Raw genomic sequence first — 21,279 nt, forward strand, 5'->3', positions numbered from 1 at the left:
TTCTTCTATGTCTTCATCGTCTTCGTCCGCGTGGTATTCATCATCTTCGGAAGAGGATGCTATTATGCACAACATGATTATGAACGCGGCTCAGGTGTTCATGGCGGCCGATGAAGGGTCGTCCCAACGGCTAACTAGACGAGCAAAATATAACCGAGACCAAGAAGGTATTTTACTTTTTTTTCCTTTTGTTTTATATAGATTTTAAAATGTATTTTATAATTAATTTCATTTATGTTTTGTTCTAAATTTATAGTCGGCCACGATAAACTAGTAGCCGATTATTTTGCCGACGAACCCGTGTACCCAGCCGAGATTTTTCGACGTCGTTTCCGCATGAGTCGTCCACTGTTTTTACGTATTGCAGGCGACATGACCCAGTCTGATCCGTTTTTTACATTGCGAAACGACGCTAGGGGGCAAAGGGGTTTCAGTAATTTACAAAAATGTACGTCGGCCATTCGCCAACTTGCGTACGGTTTCGGACCCGATGCATTAGACGAGTACATTAGGATGTCTGAAAGAACCGCACGTCGATGTTTGCACAAGTTTTGCCAATGGGTTGTCAAATTGTATAGCAAGCGATACCTGCGGAAACCGAACGCAAACGACGTTCAAAAATTATATCAAGCACACGAACAGAGACATGGTTTCCCAGGAATGCTCGGGAGCATTGATTGCATGCACTGGCAGTGGCAGAACTGCCCAGTTGCATGGCAAGGTCAGTATACTAGGGGAGATCAGGGACATCCGACTATCATTCTAGAGGCTGTTGCGTCACAGGATCTCTGGATATGGCATGCTTTTTTTGGTCTACCTGGTTCGCTCAATGACCTCAACCTCATATACCAGTCACAGATTTTTGATGATGTAGTGGCGGGTACAGGTCCAGACACAAGCTTTACGGTTTCAGGGGTGGAGTACAGGCGAGGTTACTACCTAGCCGATGGGATATACCCAACGTACTCGACAATCGTTAAAACTATCCTGCACCCTACCGACGACAAAAGAAAAAAGTTTGCAAAGTTTCAAGAGGGCGCAAGAAAAGATATTGAACGGGCTTTTGGTGTTCTACAAAAAAATGGCACATCATTTCTATTCCAGCACGTTCGCAAACACCAAGGAGGTTACGACACATTATGTACGCTTGTATCATCCTTCATAACATGATCATTGAAGACGAAGGGAGAGCGATATGCGAGTACGACGAAAACGCGTCTACTGGAAATTTTGTTCCAGTTAGTGAGGAACAACAAGATTTGAACGTCTTCGCTCTACGTAACGAGTACACACATCACAACCTACAAGCGGACTTGGTGGAGTACATTTGAAACAACGCTCAAAACGAACCCGGCCACCACATGGAAGACGAAGACTAGTAGCTTATTTTAATATGTTAGGATATTTTTAAGTTTTTTTTTTTTAACTTTAGTTTTTTAAGTTTATGTTTTTTTTTTAATTTATTTTTTTTAAGTTTAATTTATTTTTTAAGTTTATGTAATGTTTTTTAATATTAATGAAAATATTTTGTTACTTTATTTGTTAAATGTTAAAAAAAAAGTAGAAGATTAAAAAAAAACATAAAAGTGGTGGAAGACTATGACTAGGACCATTCTCCCATGCCCCCTAGTTTTGGAGGATGATCCATCCTTGGGAGGACTATGACGTGTCGCCTACGTGGCGGATCATCCTCCAAGGATGGTCCATCACCATACCTTGTAGTCTTAGCATAATATAAACGCATTTAGCCTAACATTTTTGAATAATGAATACAAAATTATTAGGGGAGGCGGGGTGACAAAGAAATTGTGCGTGATGGAACAATACCACGCGTGGAAGTTGGCAATAATAGATATACCTTATGTAAATATAGATAGGATTATGTAATTAATTCTTCCCTAAATTATGGGATTGTATTTTGTATATATTGAGGTATCAATCAATTAGAATGATCAATTTGAGCGATAATATTCTTCATGGTATCAAGAGCCTAACCCCAAACCTACTTTCTTTTTCCTCTTCTATCGCCGTCCGCCACCTTCTTCTTCTCGGCCGGCCATGGCGTCCCCTACCATTCACCCCGTTGTCACAGTAAACAACATCAAAAACTCTATCCCCTTGATCCTTGATAGTCAAACTGAACATTATAACACTTGGGCCGAACTCTTTGTCCTCCACTATAAAGCATATGAGGTCTTCGACCACTTACAACCCCGTGAGGACGCCGCATCCTCCTCCGCAACCAAAGAAACAGCCGACAAAGACAATGAAAAAGCTCCGGCCGCCAAACCCACCTATCTTGAGTCATGGGAACGGATCGATTCCATTGTTCTCCAATGGATCTACGGTACCATCTCTCAAGATCTCATGCACACCATCATGACCACCAACACTACCGCTCATGACGCATGGTGCCGTCTTAAGAACCTCTTCCTTGACAACCAAGTTGCTCGCACAATTACTATACAAAACAAGTTCTTCAACTCGCGGCTCGAAAATTTCTCCAGCATGACCGAGTATTGTCAATATATGAAGCTTCTTCACGATCAACTTATCAGTCTTGGTTCCACCATATCCGAAAATCAGCTTGTTCTTCAGATCCTCACCGGGCTTACAGATCAATATGAGAGCATCTCCCTAATTCTTCAGCAAACCCAACCGCTCCCGGACTTCTACAACACACGCTCTCGTCAATGCCAACTTGAAGAACGCAAGACCGCTCAAGCAAAGATATCGGCTCAAACCGCCAGCACGGCACTTCACACCACCACCGAATCGCCCCGCCGCCCCCCTCTGAAACCTGCAACCATGCCGGCTCTGATCGCGGACGCGGCCGAGGCCGTGGACGTGGTCGCTCCTCTAACGGACGTGGCCGCTACCCTCCTTACCAACCACCCTACTGGTCGCCACCTCCCTGGGCCGGCTACTACCCACCACAACCGACATCTCCTTGGGCCCAATGGTCTCCTCCCCCATGCCCCTATCCATCCAACCCACCTCCTGCTCAACCGGCCCAACAACAATCGGCCCAAGGTATTCTTGGCCCAAAACCGAGCACTCCATCTTCGGCCCAATCGTATGCTACTGGATATGTTCCAACTGACATAGCACAAGCACTATACAACTTGGCTCTCCATCACAACGACTCTTCATGGACTATGGACACCGGTGCGTCAGGTACAATGTCTCCTCAATCTGATAAGTTTCTGTCTCTTTTTAATTCTGGTATTATTCGCAACATTATTGTTGGCAATGGCAAAACCATTCCGGTACTAGGACAAGGCAACATAACCCTTCCCCACCTTTCCCTCCCTTTAAATTAAACAACGTCTTATACGCTCCTAATTTCGGTACGTCGTTTTACTACTGATAACCAATTATCTGTTGAATTTGACCCATATGGTTTTACTGTGAAGGATCTCAAGACCAAGAAACCTATCCTACGGTGCAATAGCTCGGGGGACCTTTACACTCTCAACCCGTCCAACATCACGAACCTCACCACTACGTCCACTTTTGCAGCTATCTCTCAAGACATCTGGCATCAAAGGCTCGGCCATCCAGGCCCAACTATTTTACAAACTTTAAAAACTTCTTCAATTTCTTGTGGTTCTTTAAACAATAAAGTTTGCCATGCTTGTATTTTTGGGAAACATACTAGACTTCCTTTTGTTACATCTAATACAAGTACTCGTTTGCCATTTGATCTAGTTCACAGTGATGTTTGGACTTCTCCCATTATTTCCAATGGGGGACACCGTTACTATGCCTTAATTTTTAGACGATTATACCAATTTCTTATGGACATACCCTATAGCCCACAAATCCGATGTCTATGCCATGTTCACTAAATTTACTACTTTCATTCAAACCCAATTTGGCACCAAAATTAAACAATTTCAATGTGACAACGGCCGTGAATATGCCAATAACCAATTTCATACGTTTTGCACCACACATGGCATGCACTTCCGTTTTTCTTGCCCGCGTACCTCCTCACAAAATGGTAAAGCAGAACGAAAAATACGCACCATCAATAATCTAATGCGTACCATTTTGGCCCACTCTTCAACCCCAAACACTTATTGGCATCATGCCCTTGAAACCGTAACATATTTATTAAATATTATCCCAAGCAAAACACTTAATTTTCAAACCCCTACCCAACGCCTATACCATTGCTTGCCATCTTATGACCACTTACGTGTGTTCGGGTGTATTTGCTACCCTCTTATACCTCATACGACCATACACAAACTTGCCTATCGTTCCTACCCATGCGTGTTCCTCGGCTATCCTTCGAACCATAGAGGGTACAAATGTCTTGATCTCAAGTCCCGAACCATTACCATCAACCGTCATGTTCTTTTTGACGAGACCATATTTCCCTTTTCCAAACCTCACAAACACGCAACTCATTCCTACCAATTCCTTGATAACCCTATACATCCTTATCTTCGCCAACCTACCCACCCAACAGACCCACCCACTTCACCGCCCACTACTCCCTTGGCCCACACACAACCCACACCCATCCCTACGGCCCTACCTCCCCCTTCTAGTCCCACGGCCCACACCAGCCCCTCACATACCACCCCCCCTTGGCCTAAACCAACCCCTCGGCCCACTCATTCTCTGATGTATCGTCTCCCAGCCCACTACCTTCATCACCTAGTCCAATAACGCACCCACCACCACCCGTTCCACCACTTCGCACAATACAAACCCGTGCCATGTCTGGTATTTCCAAACCCAAACAAATTTTCAACCTCTCCTCGACCTACATTGCACCTATACCTAAAAACCCCACTGTTACCTTATCTAACCCGGAATGGTTCAATGCCATGCAAACCGAATTTAATGCCTTAATTAAAAATAAGACTTGGGAACTTGTCCCGAGACACCCTGATATGCATATTATTCATAGCATGTGGCTTTTTCGCCATAAATACAGGTCCGATGGCACGTTAGATCGATACAAGGCACGACTTGTGTGTGATGGTCGAAATCAGGAAGTGGGTATTGATTGCGGGGAAACTTTTAGTCCGGTTGTTAAACCGGCCACTATTCGGACAGTCTTAACATTGGCGTTGTCACAGTCCTGGCCCATTCATCAACTAGATGTTACAAACGCTTTCCTTCATGGAAATCTTACGGAGACTGTGTATATGTATCAACCTATGGGGTTTCGCCATCGCGACTATCCAGACCACGTGTGTCGTCTCAAGAAGTCTCTTTACGGGCTTAAACAGGCACCCAGGGCGTGGTACCAAAGATTTACGGATTTTGTTACTTCAATGGGTTTCTTGCAAAGTAGATGTGATAACTCTCTTTTCACATATCATTACGGGGGTGATATTGCGTATTTATTGATCTATGTCGATGATATTATTCTCACCACTTCTACCGATTCACTACGAGTGCAACTAATGGGCAGCCTCGCGGCTGAATTCGCAATGAAAGATCTTGGACCTCTTAGTTACTTCTTGGGTATTACGGTCTCTCGCATCGGTCAGACTATGTTTCTGTCACAAAAATCTTATGCCTTGGATATTGTTAATCGTGCGGGTATGTCCTCATGCAATCCGGACGGTACGCCAGTCGATACAAAGCCTAAGCTTGCCGCTACATCTGGTACACCGTTTGAAGATCCCACGTTATACCGAAGCCTCGCGGGTGCTCTTCAATATCTCACGTTTATTCGACCCGATATTAGTTATGTTGTTCAACAAATATGCATTCACATGCATCATCCTAGCATTGATCACTGGCAGGCATTGAAACGCATTATTCGTTATATTCAAGGCATGGCAGACTATGGGCTCACTCTATCCTCGTGTTCGGATATCTCTCTCCGGGCGTATACAGACGATGATTGGGCAGGGTGTCCCGACACCCGTCGCTCTACATCTTGATATTGCGTTTATATGGGGCAAAATCTTTTATCTTGGTCTTCTAAGCGGCAATCGACCATCTCGCGATCTAGTGCTGAAGCCGAATACCGTGCAGTTGCTAATGTTGTTGCTGAAATTTGCTGGCTTCGCAACCTTCTTCTTGAATTGCGCAAACCTCTCTCCAAAGCCACCTTAGTGTATTGTGACAATATTAGTGCTATCTATCTGTCGAGTAATCCTGTTCAGCATCAATGCACAAAACATATCGAGCTTGACATTCATTTTATGCGTGAGCAAGTTCAACGTGGCACGATACGGATACTTCACACCCCTACTCAACTTCAGATTGCTGACATCTTCACCAAAGGATTACCTCGGGTTTTATTTGACGACTTCCGCTCCAGTCTCAAAATTCGTCCACCTCTTGCTTCGACTGCGGGGGTGTAATAGATATACCTTATGTAAATATAGATAGGATTATGTAATTAATTCTTCCCTAAATTATGGAAGGATCCCGTGATAAAATCAACACGTGATGGAGGAAAGGATGTGAGGGGGTGTGAGGGTTTATTGTTGGGTGTTGTGAGTAATGGGCATTGCCACTAAAAAAGGTTGTGAGTAATGGAATAATGGTTGACGACATAATGGAACTTGATTGGATGTTGTGAGTGATAAGATCATCACCCCCTCTCCCCTTATAAATTCAACTCTTTAAAAAAATAAGCCTGAGATCTTACTTTTAATTAGGGGTGTTCAGGATTCGTTTCGAATTCGAAAAATTTCGAAATTCGTTTAAATTCGATTCGATTATTAAGAATTCGTTTCGATTATAAGAATTCGAATTCGAATTCGATTCAATTCGAGTCAAGTAAATCGAATACGAATCGAATACGAATTTATAATTTCAAATTCGATTCGATTCGAAATTCGAATAAAAATTATACATTTTTATTTATTATTTTTATATATAATAAATCTATAACTTTTATTAAGCTATACTATAAATTCTTTTCTAAATTTTTTCCAAGTATTAAAATTACCCATTACCAAACCCATAAATGACCCATAAGTAAAACATAATTAACAAATCTATCAATAGATTTCTAAACATAAAAATATTAACTTATAATATGGAGTGATTATTCCCGGCTTCTCGTTTTGAATTTTAGACTTGTGGTACTTTATTTGAAACTTTTTAATGTGATATCCTGTTTTATGGCTGCTTTAAAATTTATGTTTCATTTTTATAGTTTTTTACATGTTTTAAAGAATCTGAATTAAATCGAATTTATTCGAATTCGATTCGAATTCGAAATTTTAATCGAATACGAATTGGGTTTTTTATTCGAATACGAATTCGATTCGAATTCGATAGGTTTTAATCGAATTCGAATCGAATACGAATTCAAGGAAAAATAAAAATTATTCGAACAATTCGATTCGAATAATTCGAAAATTCGATATTCGATTCGATGAACACCCCTACTTTTAATAAACAATTACAAAGAATCTCATGTGTTAACACCATGGTTGCAAAAATCGTTAGCCGATTCCTAATACTCTGGAAGTACTCAGCCTAGACGGAGAATACTCGGGGAGTAATTGGCCTAAGCAAACAATTCGCCATCCTACGTTGTAGCGAGTACTCGGGGAGTACTTACGCGGACTTTTACAACCATGGTCAACACTATATCAACCCTTTTGATAAAATCATTTTTTATCAAAATTGATTTTTTTTTTTTTAAATCAAGTTAATAACATGAATTATTTCAACATCTTTCGTATCCGCCTTTATTTCAAATATATCATTAAGTTGGCCAATACCTTCCCACAAAATCCTATTTGTCCCATATAATAATGATATTTTTAGATTAAATTTTAGCAAAAAATAAAATACGGATTTATATGATTTTGTATTATATTTAAAATGATAATGATATTTTTAAATTAAATTACCAAAAATTGCAGAACCAATGAATTTTTAAATATTATGGTTGACGACATGATATGTTTAAAAAAAAATTGACTTACTATCGAAAATGATCGAAAGTAAACACAAGTACAATTTTAAATATTTTTCTAATTTAAACCATATAACACAATCAAAAGTTAATCATCTTATATCCAACATTTTATTTTATTGTATAACAAAATAGAACATTAACATTTCTTTGAAATTAAACGTGAGTCAAGAGGTTTAATTGTATAACAAAATAAGGGTGAATAAATGTATGGGTTATCCAGATATTTTTTTCAATGTGTAATTACACAATGTAAAAATAATTAAAAGTTTTTTAAATAATTGATGATAAAGCACTTTAAAAATGAGTTGGATATTAATTACTCTGAGAAAGATATTATAATCTTTTGCAATGAATATCAAATACATCTACTTCTTTCTTTGCCACAGTCTAAATACACCGCCAAATATGTTGCATTGGAAATGGTCTTAGCATCACTTTTCAACGATGTCCACTTAGGACAATTTTTAATATTTACTTGTTTGGAAACTGTTATAGCATTTGTAGTGAGTGTCTAGGACGAGTGAGACAGATAAGGTAGCATCAAGAAGGGTTCTGAAGCATGTTAAATACATGAATTTGGTTATACGAAGAAATACTAGAACAGATTTATTGGTTTCAACCGGATCTCATCTAATTGTACTCGGTTTGAAATATTACTTGAATCTTGGATTTCTTAGATCATCAACAATAATGTGGCACATGTTATCATCATCAACAATAATGTGACACATGTCATCATCTTTCTCTCTCTCTTGCCCACTCACAATCTCTTCTCTCTCCTTAAAAACAACCCTCACTCTCCTCTCTCCTCTCTTCACTCACATAACCAATTATTCTTCACCACAAACTAATGTATTTTCTCTTTCCTTAAAAGCTAGGTCTATTCGCACACTGCTGTTGTCTTTTTGCACATCCAAAGCGCCTCGCTATGGCCAAAGCGGGGCGCTTTGGCTTTGGTCAACAGACAAGGACTGACAGAAGTCAGTCCTTGTCTGTTGACCAAAGCCAAAGCGCCCCGCTTTGGCCATAGCGAGGCGCTTTGGATGTGCAAAAAGACAACAGCCTTGGTTGGGGTTGATTTGGGTTGATGTGGGTTAGTTTGGTAGGGATTTTTGGTTGAATTAGTTTGGTAGGGATTTTTGGAGGAAAAATTTTTTATGTGAGAGTTGCCGTTGTGAATGGGAATTTGTTTTTGAATGATTGAATGTTGCCTTTTTGAATTAAAACGTTGTTTATTTTGTTAAATTAACGTTGTTTATTTTTATGTGAGAGTTGCCGTTGTGAATGGGAATTTGTTTTTGAATGATTGAATGTTGCCTTTTTGAATTAAAACGTTGTTTATTTTGTTAAATTAACGTTGTTTTATAATTACGTCATTATTTTTATAGAATGTGTATAATATAAGTTCTTAACGCTGTTTATTTTGTTAAATTAAAGCGAACACGTTAAATAAAATGTACAGAAAGCCATAAGAATTAAACGTAAACAATCCAGAACCAACGTGATGTAAATAGAAGATTAACTGCAATATATATATATATATATATATATATATATATATATATATATATATATATATATATATATATATATATATAGGGTAAGGATCCTGTAAAAAGTGCTCAAAGTGTAAGAAGTGTGAGAAGTGTATTATAACACTATATATAATACTATATAACACCATATAAACACCGTATAACAATATGTAACACCATATAATACCATATAACACTATGTAACATTATATATCATTATATAACAAATATAACACTATAGGTTGTCTGATAGCATGTCTATGATAGATGTGTAGTGTTATATTTGTTATATAATGATATATAGTGTTACATAGTGTTATATGGTATTATATGATGTTACATATTGTTATACTGTGTTTATATGGTGTTATATAGTATTATATATAGTGTTATAATACACTTCTCACACTTCTTACACTTTGAGCACTTTTTACAGGATCCTCTACCTATATATATATATATATATATATAGAGAAAGTATAATGTACTTCAAGGCTTAACCTACATTAACATACATGACAAAAAATATAACGTGCGTTATTATCATAGAACGTGCGTGATTATAGTCCCATGCGTGATTATGTGGTCCCATGCGTGATTATGTGGTCCCATACGTGATTATACCCCTGATCTAACGGTTACCATTGTCTCCTACGTGATGTATGATAAGGCTTTTTGTATGTTAACCTTACTCTATATATATATATATCAGTTTGTACATACAATACACAACAAAAAGGTACAACTAAGTACATAATACATAACAAAACACTAAACAAACAAAGTAATGTACTAATCCTCGTGCGGTGGGGACGGTGGGAGGGGAAGTGGAGGCAACGCAGCGAGCTCTCGTAGATCAACGAGCGTCTGGACGATCCAGTCAATGCGTGCGCCCTGACGTCTGAGGCGCCAATCGAAGTCCCGAGCCACCTCACGCGCTGCCGGAGGCAGGTCAGCGTAAACGTGCTGCGGGTACTGTGGCGGCTCAGGAGCTGGCTGAACTGGTGGTACCGGGACCTCCTCGACCCGCTCCTCCTGCGCCGGATCATCCTGAGCCTGAGCCTGAGCCTGAGCCTCAGGCTCATCGATGCCCAGAGCCTGTAGCTGAGCCCGCCGAGCGGCCCGCTGAACATCAGGAGGGGCTAACATCCCAGGCCTCACCTCAATAACAACCGGGATGACCTCCGGCAACACCTCTGGCTGCCAAATCAGCCCGTCAGCACCCCTGAACCTCAGACCGACATCAAAGGTACGGGTGATCTGCATAGCGGCTACTGACGCGCGGCCCAACCTGGATGACGGGACCGGATCGGACAGCAGCGGATCATGCTCGGGTACGATCCCTAGCGAGCGTGCAATGGCGGTGATAAATGAGCGCGGAGCTGCCAGTGGTATGCAGTAGAAAAGTAATCTGCCAGGCTGGCTGCTAGATCGCAGGGCTGGCGGCGTAGTAGGCAGTATAGAAAGAAAAGGTCACTGAGGTTGACCTTCTCCTTGCTGGAACCCCGTGGCACGATAGTCAACGCGATAACATGGTGCAGGTATCGGTACAAGGGGTCTCTAATGGTGGTGGCCTTTTGCCAGGATTTCCCAAAGGGAGCCCTGGAAATGGCCCTCCAGAAACTGATAAGCGTCTGCCTGTCCATCATCGTAACCGCCTGCGTATATAAATCATTATCAAGCTCAGGCTCAGTGTACAAACCTGTATGGACAGCAAACTCCCGCACACTCATCTCAAACTCCTGACTGGCGAGACGGAATGTAACCTCGTGGACTGAAAAAGCAGGGTCCTCCACGTAATCCGCCGGATGCGGCGCGTATGTAAACGTGGAAAGAAACTCGACCGTAAGCTCAGGGTACGAGTCCTCCATCGCTAACTCAAATAGGCGCGACCAAGGAGTATCTAGCCCAATAATATCACGCGCCCGCTCGACCTCCCCCACGGTACTCAGCAGCTCCCAATCTATCCCTACATGTTCCCCAATCTCTATGGTGCGCAACCTAGCGCATCTCCCCCTCGCCCGTGACCCCACCGGAAACTGAAGATACGGACATGCCGGCTCCTCCTCGTCCCCCACCTCTCCCTCAGCCTCCATATGCTCAATCTCCTCATCGGACAAATCCATCTCTGCACGTTGATCAAATAATAATATTAATTAAGCAAATAATATTAAATAAATAATAATATTAAATAAATAATAATATTAAATAAATAATATTAAATAAATAATAATATAAAATAAATAATAATATTAAATAAATAATATTAAATAAACAAATATTAATAATTAAACAAATAATATTAATTAAACAAATAATATTAAACATATAATATTAAATAAACAAATAATAATATTAAATAAATAATAATTAAATAAATATTAATAATTAAATAAACAAATATTAATAATTAAACAAATAATATTAAACATATAATATTAAATAAACAAATAATAATATTAAATAAACAAATAATAATATTAAATAAATAATAATATTAAACAAATATTAATAAACAAATAATAATATTAAACAAATATTAATAAACAATTAATAATAATTAAACAAATAATAATAATTAAAAAAATAATAATAATTAAACAAATAATATTAAACAAATAATAATAATTAAACAAATAATAATCAATTAAACAAATAATAATAATTAAAGAAATAATATTAAACAAATAATAATAATTAAACACATAATGATAATTAAACAATTAATAATAATTAAACAAATAATAATAATTAAAAAAATAACAAAAAAAAATAAACATGAACTAAAGCGCCCCGCTATGGCCTCGGCGCGGCGCTTTGGTTCTTCATTCTGAAGAGCAGATCCTGCAAAAATCGACATTACCAAACAACCAACTCAACAATCAACATGTATATTGTAAAGAAACGATTAAGGGTTTGAGATTATACCTTTTAGCGGTTGAAAACCTCGAAAATCTCCGAAAATGGTCGACTGTGTGAGATCGCACGTTTGGTGTGTGTTTTTTGTTTTTGGGTGAAGTGGGGGAGAAGCTGCCCCGCTTCAGGGTATAACGAGGGTCCGAAGCGCCCCGCTATGGCCATAGCGCGGCGCTTTGGGTCCAAAACGCAGCGTTATGAGCATAGCGGGGCGCTTTGGGCATTTTTTAAATTTTTTAAAATTGATTTTAATTCACAAACGCGTCGATAAATAGTCTAAATTTTCCGTTTTTTTTTTCATTATACATCATTTTTTAATATATATGGACTATACTGCAAGTTCCGGATCAAATCGGTTACGTGTGATGTCTTATTCCGTTATCTCGTATCATTTAGGTTTGAAAGCACAAGTACTCCTGTGAGAAGTGTTATGTGTATCAGCCGCCTACCGTACATGAACATGACGTATTTTTTCATTAATTGTAGTATTATGATCTATATTGTCATTTCGGGTCGTACAAGTGCGTATTGAATCTGATTGGGTCGTGTCGGTGACATTCGGTTTTTAACGTGATGTAACGCGTATATTGAACAAACACAAACGTGATTATTATTAAACACATTTAAGATACATCGTGAACATATGGGGTTACATTAAGGTCAGGGGCACGATACGTAAGCATTTCGTACGTGTTGATCTGATCCCTGTATAATGTATGCCAGGCTGCTGCGCGCTCTGTTCTGTTCGCTGTCCAGAGTAGGTTTGGGGGAGGCATTGGATAACAACCTCCAAGCTCTACATGTATGAAATGCCCATTGTCGACGAACACAACCGCAACTACCAGGTGAGGTTCCTCAGCTTCGTTTGGGCCGCCCAGCAGAGGGAAAATTGTATCGCTCCCACGAATGTCGAAGGTGTGAACAATCACACCGTATCGTTGGGCAATAAGAAACCCCGTCTCAGGCATCGACATGTAATTTTTGATACCTGCTCGTCCCACCCCCTTGAAATCGATCCGTTTAACCAGCGCATCATAATGTCCTATGTTTTCCGGATCGAAAACCTGCCTCCAAAGCGATTCGTTCATACGTAACTCCTTTAGAAGTTGTTCCCGGATCTTCAAATATGAATTTTGTTTCACTCCTAACCCAACAGCCACCGATCGAAATCCACAATTACCATCTGGTTTCACGTCCTTTATTCTAACGATGTATGGATGGATCACTTTGGGAATCTGAGATGCGTAGTTGCGGATCGCTATATCCGTCTTAGGACCGAGCTTGATATTCGGGAAATCAGGGTGTAGGTTGAGCGGTTTGGTATTCTTTTCTCTTCTAGAATCTTCGGCTGATATGTACGAGCTGTGACGGGGAAGATCGTCTGAAGCATCGACCCAAGTTTCTTCTGACGGAATGTAAGAGCTTTGTCTAGCGGTTTCAACCTTTCTTTCTTCCTGCGTTTTCAATGTTGGGCGACCACGAGTTTTCTTCAGAACAGCAGGAGGTTTTTTTGTTACTGTTCCCTGGATTGAGGATTTGCTGAAACTTTTCAAAGAAGCTCCTTTTCACTTGAGGGGGTGTTGGATCGATCTGTTTTTTCAATTTTTCAAATTCCGCGTCTACATCGATATCCTCTATGTTATTCCTTGCAGGCTTGAAGTCAAGCTTCTTCCAAAACACGTCTATGTGTGTGATCCGGATTTGCTGACCTGTGGATGAAAACAAATTAGGTGGCAAAATCATAACGAGAAAGGTCAAAAATATTAATTACCTTTATTTTCCAACTTTTCCAAACGACAGGCACATGGCAAACCATAACTGGTAAAAAGTTGGCAACCACAGCTTGCACCGTAGGCTCTCAACCCGTCTTCCTTACGTTTTAGTTCCATACTCAAAAGCTCAATCGCATATATTGAAACCTTTCTGAGAATATATGCAAGCATGGGCTGATTCTTGTGGTGCGTCATCACTTTTCGGAGGCTTGTTTCAAAGCTACTTCTAATCTCGGCGTATTGTTTATCAACAACATGATCAACAGACAGTACAAGTTTATCCAGTGTGTTGCGATGACTTGGAAAGTGACTTTTTAATGTTGCATGCATGCTCTCAACCCTGTTGGTCGTAGTCTGGTGAAAGTTGATAGTTTGGTTAATCCAGCAAGATACAAACTTTTCACGGTACGGATCCAACCAGGATTTCTTCAAATAATCAAAAACCTCTAAAATTAAAAAACGTAAATAGTCAGTTTTTGTTATTATATAAAATTTGAACATAATTATGTAAGAAATACTCACGTTCACGGTCAGCTTCTTTCAGCTGTGCTTCAAGGTTTTCCAAGTTATACCTGTATATTTCCTCGGTCGTACACTCGCACAATGTCCAAAATGTACGTACGAATTCTTTCCACTCCTTGTCAGAGAATTTCTTCTTGCTGTTCTTATTAATATTTTGTTGAATATGGAACCGACAAAGATACTTATGCGCTTTTGGAAAAACTTGTTCACACGCGTTCATTAGCGCAAAATCCCTGTCTGTTAAAATCACGCGCGGTTCCATACATCCTGCCAGCATAGACTTGATCCTCTGCAACACCCATTGGTAGTTCTCTGACTTCTCAGCGGAAATTACCGCACAAGCAGCCGTAAACGATTTGTTTGTCGACGTCATGCCTACGACTTGAACAAATGGCAGGTTGTACATGTTCGTTTTGTATGCGGCGTCAATCATTAGCACATGCGGGAAGGCACACCACATAGTGAATGATTTTTCGTGAACAAAGAAGACGTCTTCAACTTCGTTCGATATCTCATTCGTGCGCATGTAATAAGTGTAATTTTTTTCGATAAGAATGTTTTCAAGTTTTTGCATCGGAGACTTACCGACATTTTTTTCGGCGTTGATCTTCTGAACAACGTTGTGTATATCTTTCGGAATAAGCTTTCTAGCCGGATTGTTTTTTGTCAGCGTTCGCCAGATACTTTGGTTGGGAATATCTTGCTCTGCCAACTCCTTAACCAGTTTTTTGTCCTCCGAAGAAAGCCTTCTCGCATACGCGTGACCCTCGAAGTTTTCAATAGGAGTGCGGTTATGCTTCGCCTTCGTCACCTCGATCCTCCAAACACTTCCGGATGATTCCGAAAACCCGATCATCTCGAACGGGCAGCCTATTTTCTTGCTACCCGTTTTCCTCTGTGTAGCTACACTCTTATGCTCCCCACCAAAAGTACATTGAAACCAAATCCTGTAATTCTCTCCTCTTTTATTCGACCTCTTAGTCACAATGAGGTAACCATTGTCTTTTGTCGTGTCTTGTACCCAACGCACCAACTCTTTACGTGACGAAAAGGTCTGCGTTGTATCAAACGAAAATGTAACCGGGTAACAACCTTCCTCGTCAACAGACACATCCTCCGGCTCACCATCGTCACCGAGGTTCGAATAGACTTGATGTTCAAAGCTCTGTTCACAACCGTAACTCTGGTTTGGATAACACTCCTGCTGTACAAAGCTTTGCTCGCCACCGTAACCGAAATTCGAATAACCTTGTAAGCCTTGTTGACAACCGTAACTGTCGTTTGGATAACACTCCTGCTGTACAAAGCTATAGTCGCCACCGTAACCGAAATTCGAATAACCTTGTTGTGCGTAAGGGTCCTCCACAGGGGTATTCAAATCCAGCTGCACCGTGTTATCACGATAACGAATGCCAGATACAACCTCTGTCTCCCTCAAGTTGGACGACACCGGTTTCTCAAACGAGTCAGAAATAGCGGTCCCCTCGTAAGAATCAGGAACAACTGACTCGTCAGAATATTGACCGAAAAGATAGTTACTGAACCACGACATCGTTTTTTCAAAAAATGTAACTAATAGAGTAAAGAAGATCGACAAAAAACAATCCGAATTATGAATGTCGAGTCTGGCCAGGGATTTAAAGGCAACATTTGGGGTCGAAGCGCCGCGCTATGGCCAAAGCGCGACGCTTAGGGTTCACGGGGCGACTGAAACCTCGTATCACCTTTATGTCTGTCAGTCTGTCAGTCAGTCAGTCAGTCGAAACCTCGTATCAACTTTTGTCGCCCTAAGCGCCCCGCTTTGGCCATAGCGCGGCGCTTAGGGGTGTGAAAATTATTTTGGCCGTGTGTAATTAGCATGATCCTTCCTTAAAAAACAACCCCACCCAATAAACAAACAATCAAAAATTGCCACATCACCTAAAAACACAATAAAAATGCCCTTATTGGGCATGCTCTTATGATGTTTACAAAACAACACCGTTAGTCTTGCCACAGGAAGGAGTTCTCCTAGTGACCACCCTTCGACCTTGGAATAAGTATCAGCTTCTTGAGAGTGAATAAAGATGCAAAATAGATACGTATGTAATTAGGGTTTGTGAGAGAGCATGATCTACATTCCCTTTGTGTCGGAGTATTTATGGAGACAGAATTAGAGTTAACGTCATCACCAAGTAATCTAGGGCCCATTAGGGTTTTTCCGTAATGATAGCGACATCTCCTTTTCTCATGAGGCAACCTTCCTTTTATCTTATTGGCCACCTAGGCATAAGAACATTTGCGGGTAACCACATCTCGGGTTAACCGAGTCAAATAGAAATACTCTGGTATTACGGAATTAATCCAGGTCCTATATCTTCGATATATGACTTTATTTCATGCTAAAACAAAATTATTTGTATTTACCAAATCATAATTTTTCATTACCAAGAAAGATGAAATTGTAATCAAATAATTATATTAACAAAACTATTCTAATTGAAATTCAAAGAACTTAAAAATAAAACGGTGAAAGATTATGGTACATGTGAATGTTTTTGTGGCACCGTATATTATTTATTTATTTGAACCATCACTTGTTATTTATATATTTCAACCATCACTTATGGATACAAAATTACAAACTAGTCTATTTAGTATTTCACACAACTTGATATACATTCCTATGAACTACCTTGTTATTTATATATTTCAACCATCACTAATCTATTTAGTATTTCACACAACTTGATATACATGTCTTTTGACTTTTGACTTCTTTAAGATTCATGGCTTATGACTACCTTTCCTGTGGCTCACAGCAAACCTGTTGACTAAAGCAAGTGCATTACTAGTGACTTGTGAAGCATAAACCATCCTCTTAGTCACAACATCCTTCACATGTCCATTTACACCAAACCCCCCACTACATATATTCTGATAAGTAAGAGCAGAACTGACCCACGTCTCCACGTTGCTCATGTGCCACTCGAAATCTTGATCCACGGACCGACGTCCCATCCGCTCCAGCTCCTGAACCGACTGGCTTAGACTCACCACACTATTGGTCATGGTGCTGATACAGTCTTTCACAGCTTGGTATTCTATAGGTTTTAATCTAGAAACTCGGGCCAGTTTAGAAACAAAGGCCGCGGCTAACTTGGCCTCATTTAGGCTAACTATAACGGCCGCTTTGGCTAGATGGTGATCGCTACCCTTTATAGAACCAGCGTAACTTGAGAGACAGCGGACACAAAGAGGCGGGTGCAAGGTGGTTTTACATGAGGCTCGGATGAAGTCGATGGGTGCGGTGGTGGTGCACCGGATGGTGGCTACAAGAACTAGCAAGTAAAACCCAATTTTTTTCATATGTAAAGTTTGTTTTTGCAAGTTTATGATTACGAGAGATGATCGAAGTAGTGACATTGGATGAGAATAGTTGTGAGCCTTATATATAGTGACACTAATTATTGAAGTATGGATTATATAAAGAGTAAATTACAAAACTCGTCCTTTATGTATACATGTTATTGCAAATCATGTTCTTTGTCTTCAATAATTACATTAATCATACCTAATGTTTACGAATCCTAACATGTTATATTCTTTACCTCAAACCCAGTTAATTTTCTCAGTTAATTGTAGTCATGTGGGACCTACGTGAGGGCATTAATGTCTTTTAACCTACCAATTTTTCCCCCAATTTAAAACCCCAAAGTTGGAAAAAAAAAAGATTGGTAGGTTAAAAGACATTAATGCCCTCACATAGGTCCTACATGACTACAATTAACTTAGAAAATTAACTGGGTTTGGGGTAAAGGATATACAATGTTAAGATTTGTAAACATTAGGTATGATTAATGTAATTATTGAAGACAAAGGACATGATTTGCAATAACATACATACATAAAGGACGAGTTTTGTAATTTACTCTTATATAAATTATTCAAGTTTCAATAAGTTAATCAAGTTTGTCTCAACAAGTCATGTAGATGGGTAACACTAATTAATAATATACAACCACCACATGATGCTTCCTAAATTTAAGGGAGAATAATATCCACTTAAGTACATTGTTTTGTAGGTTACTACAATACCACGAAAGAACAAGATAAGCACAACTATGAAATGATATTAAAAAAACAGTCCTGAAAAAGAGACGATAAGAGTAAATCACCACAAAATTTTATATTAATATAAGAGTAAATTACAAAATCTGTGCATAGGATATATTATGCTTATATATAGCTTTGGAATAACGGCTCTTTTTGTAAGAATTTATTAAATCAATGATCTTATGATCAAAATGTCCATGAGTTTGCTTCTGAAGTTTTATTTTATGGTTTTTTTAGAAAAAATTAAACTAATATAGGAATATATGACCAATGATTGTGCTTTCTAATCTGCACTTACATGTATTTTAATAACAAAATAAATAAATAAGAGTTAGTAACCTAGTGATATCAATGTGTAGGAAAGATGTACTGATGCATGTCTATGTTACGGTGCTTGTTTTGTTTGCCGCTTTCATGTCGTGCGTCTTTCTTTTCTTTAAAAGCAACCCTATCACTTTGAAGTTGAAGCCCATGTACAATCTCCACTTAGCCCATTATTCCAACTTTTTTGTTTCCTTCTCCGTCCATAGCAAGTCTAATTAATCCATTTGACACCGAATTGGCAATTGCAACACATGAATACTGAATACCACAAGTCCAGAACTAATTTTATTAAATAGTTCACGTATATTTATTTTCTTTCCATGTAGCATTTAGAAAATATCTTATTTGTAATCACACCATAACCTAGACTTTTCAATTTACGGAAGTTTATATTATTTATATCACGTTAATTGGTAAGATTTTTAGGTATCGAAGGTTATTCCTTTGGCTTTGTAGATTTTACTTACTTTAGGTTGGTTGTTCTTTTTGTTGGTTTATTGTACCATTTAGGTCGGTGGAGGCTTTAAAAGGCTCAGCCCTCACCGCCCAATTTCTTATTTGTTGTATACGTCTCTCTTCTGCTTCTTCTGGCGTACCTCTCCGGCGAATCTCCGTAAGTTTTTAGTTTGGTTTATTGTTGTAGGGTGGATGATTGTCTTTTATAGTTGTTTTCGTGTTTATACAATTATGTACTATTGTTGTTTGTCGTGTTTGCGTCTACTGCTATGTAGTGTTGTTGTTGTCGTATTCTTATCCGACGACATTTATTTTCTGGTAATTTTTTATAGGCAATTCATAGTTTTTGGTTGTCGATTGCTTTTGGTGGATTGGTTTTTTGGTTGTGGGTTGGTTTTCAAGATTGGTTTCTAACGATGGTTCATGTTGTTTTTGGTTTTTATCATACATTTATAGTGTTTTTGGTTGAATGCGTGTGTTTGAAGGTTATCAGATGTTTGTGTATTCAATGTTGTTTGGTGGGTCATGATGATTATGTAGTTGTCGGAGACTGTTTACACATTTGGTTTTGGTTTATGATGCTATGCTGAGATGATTGTTGTTGAATATCTATGTGTTCATGGTTTTTCAGTCGGTCACGATGACTGTTTAATTGTCTAAGACTATTTAAACTTTAACTTTGGGTGTATCAGGTTATGCTTCGACGATTGTTGTTATGTGTTTGTGTATTGAGGGGTATTTAGTGCGGGTGGGTCTATGGTTATGCTGAGACAATTGCTGTTGGATGTTTCTGAGTGGATGGTTATTTGGTTGTTGAAGATGATTTTGTTGCCCTGCTATATTGTTTAGACTTTGTCTTGTTCTTTATGATGTTATGTTGAGACCATTACTGCGATTAAGCTTATGTTGTTGAATATGTTGAATGTATGTGACTTGAGCCATATGAATGGAGCACAGTGTCCTCTATTCTTCGTATATTAGGTTGTATTGTGTGCTTTGTAGATTTTGTCAGCATTAATGTGTTGTACGTTTGCTTATTTACTTATAACTTTCATACAGGTTTATTTTTGGACGCATGTACTCACTCTTCCACTAAAGGCCTGACTTTTACCCTTTTTAACCGCACTTGGTTTTTACAATCTCTTTTGTGTTTTTGCTCGAGCAAACCATTTGGCTCTATGTTGGTGAAGAAACACGTAACTAATATTAGGGATGATTAGTTTGGTTTATGTTTCTACCATACGGGTTAATCTTCTTTGATTTCTTGAGCTCCTTAGTGATTGATTAACCTGCAAAACAGAACACCGTTAGCTCGTTAAGAGGGGAATATGGGGGTTTCCCTCTTAACCAGGCTCCGGCGTGAGAATAAGTAACTATCTCGAGGAGATTAAAGTGAGTAATGAGTGAGAGTAGAGGGAATAGAATGAATCAACCTGTGAATGAAGTGTTCTATTTATAGCCGAAGTGGTGTGAAGGATGTGGGCTGATGGGCTTTGGGCCGGAAGACGACAATAGAATGGATATGCCTATTGTCTCACTGGTGTCGACCGTTAGTGTCTTCTGGACGTTTCTCGGTGCTGGCCCGCACCATGAGTGGAGCCACGTGTCGCTGTTGTCGGACTCTGTCATCAGCCAGTTAGTGGAGATCGTGGTGCTGGTGTCTCTGCCCCGTGATTGGTGTCACGTAGGCGTCCTTGAGTAATTTTTGTCTCCTGCTCGTCAGGTGATCGTGGTGCACGAT

The 21,279-nt window shown here is 39.3% G+C and overlaps 1 protein-coding gene across 1 annotated transcript; it reads right to left on the reverse strand.

Moving 5' to 3' along the window:
- Positions 1–17,271: 17,271 nt before the first annotated feature.
- LOC110864270 (pectinesterase inhibitor 9-like) lies at positions 17,272–18,059 on the reverse strand. The gene has a single exon (XM_022113307.2). The coding sequence runs from the start codon at positions 18,009–18,011 to the stop codon at positions 17,430–17,432; it is 582 nt and encodes a 193-aa protein (XP_021968999.2). The 5' UTR covers positions 18,012–18,059; the 3' UTR covers positions 17,272–17,429.
- Between the last annotated feature and the right edge of the window lie 3,220 nt (positions 18,060–21,279).

The sequence above is a fragment of the Helianthus annuus genome, chromosome 6 (genome assembly GCF_002127325.2).
Source record: "Helianthus annuus cultivar XRQ/B chromosome 6, HanXRQr2.0-SUNRISE, whole genome shotgun sequence".
In the NCBI taxonomy this organism is placed as follows: Eukaryota; Viridiplantae; Streptophyta; class Magnoliopsida; order Asterales; family Asteraceae; genus Helianthus; species Helianthus annuus.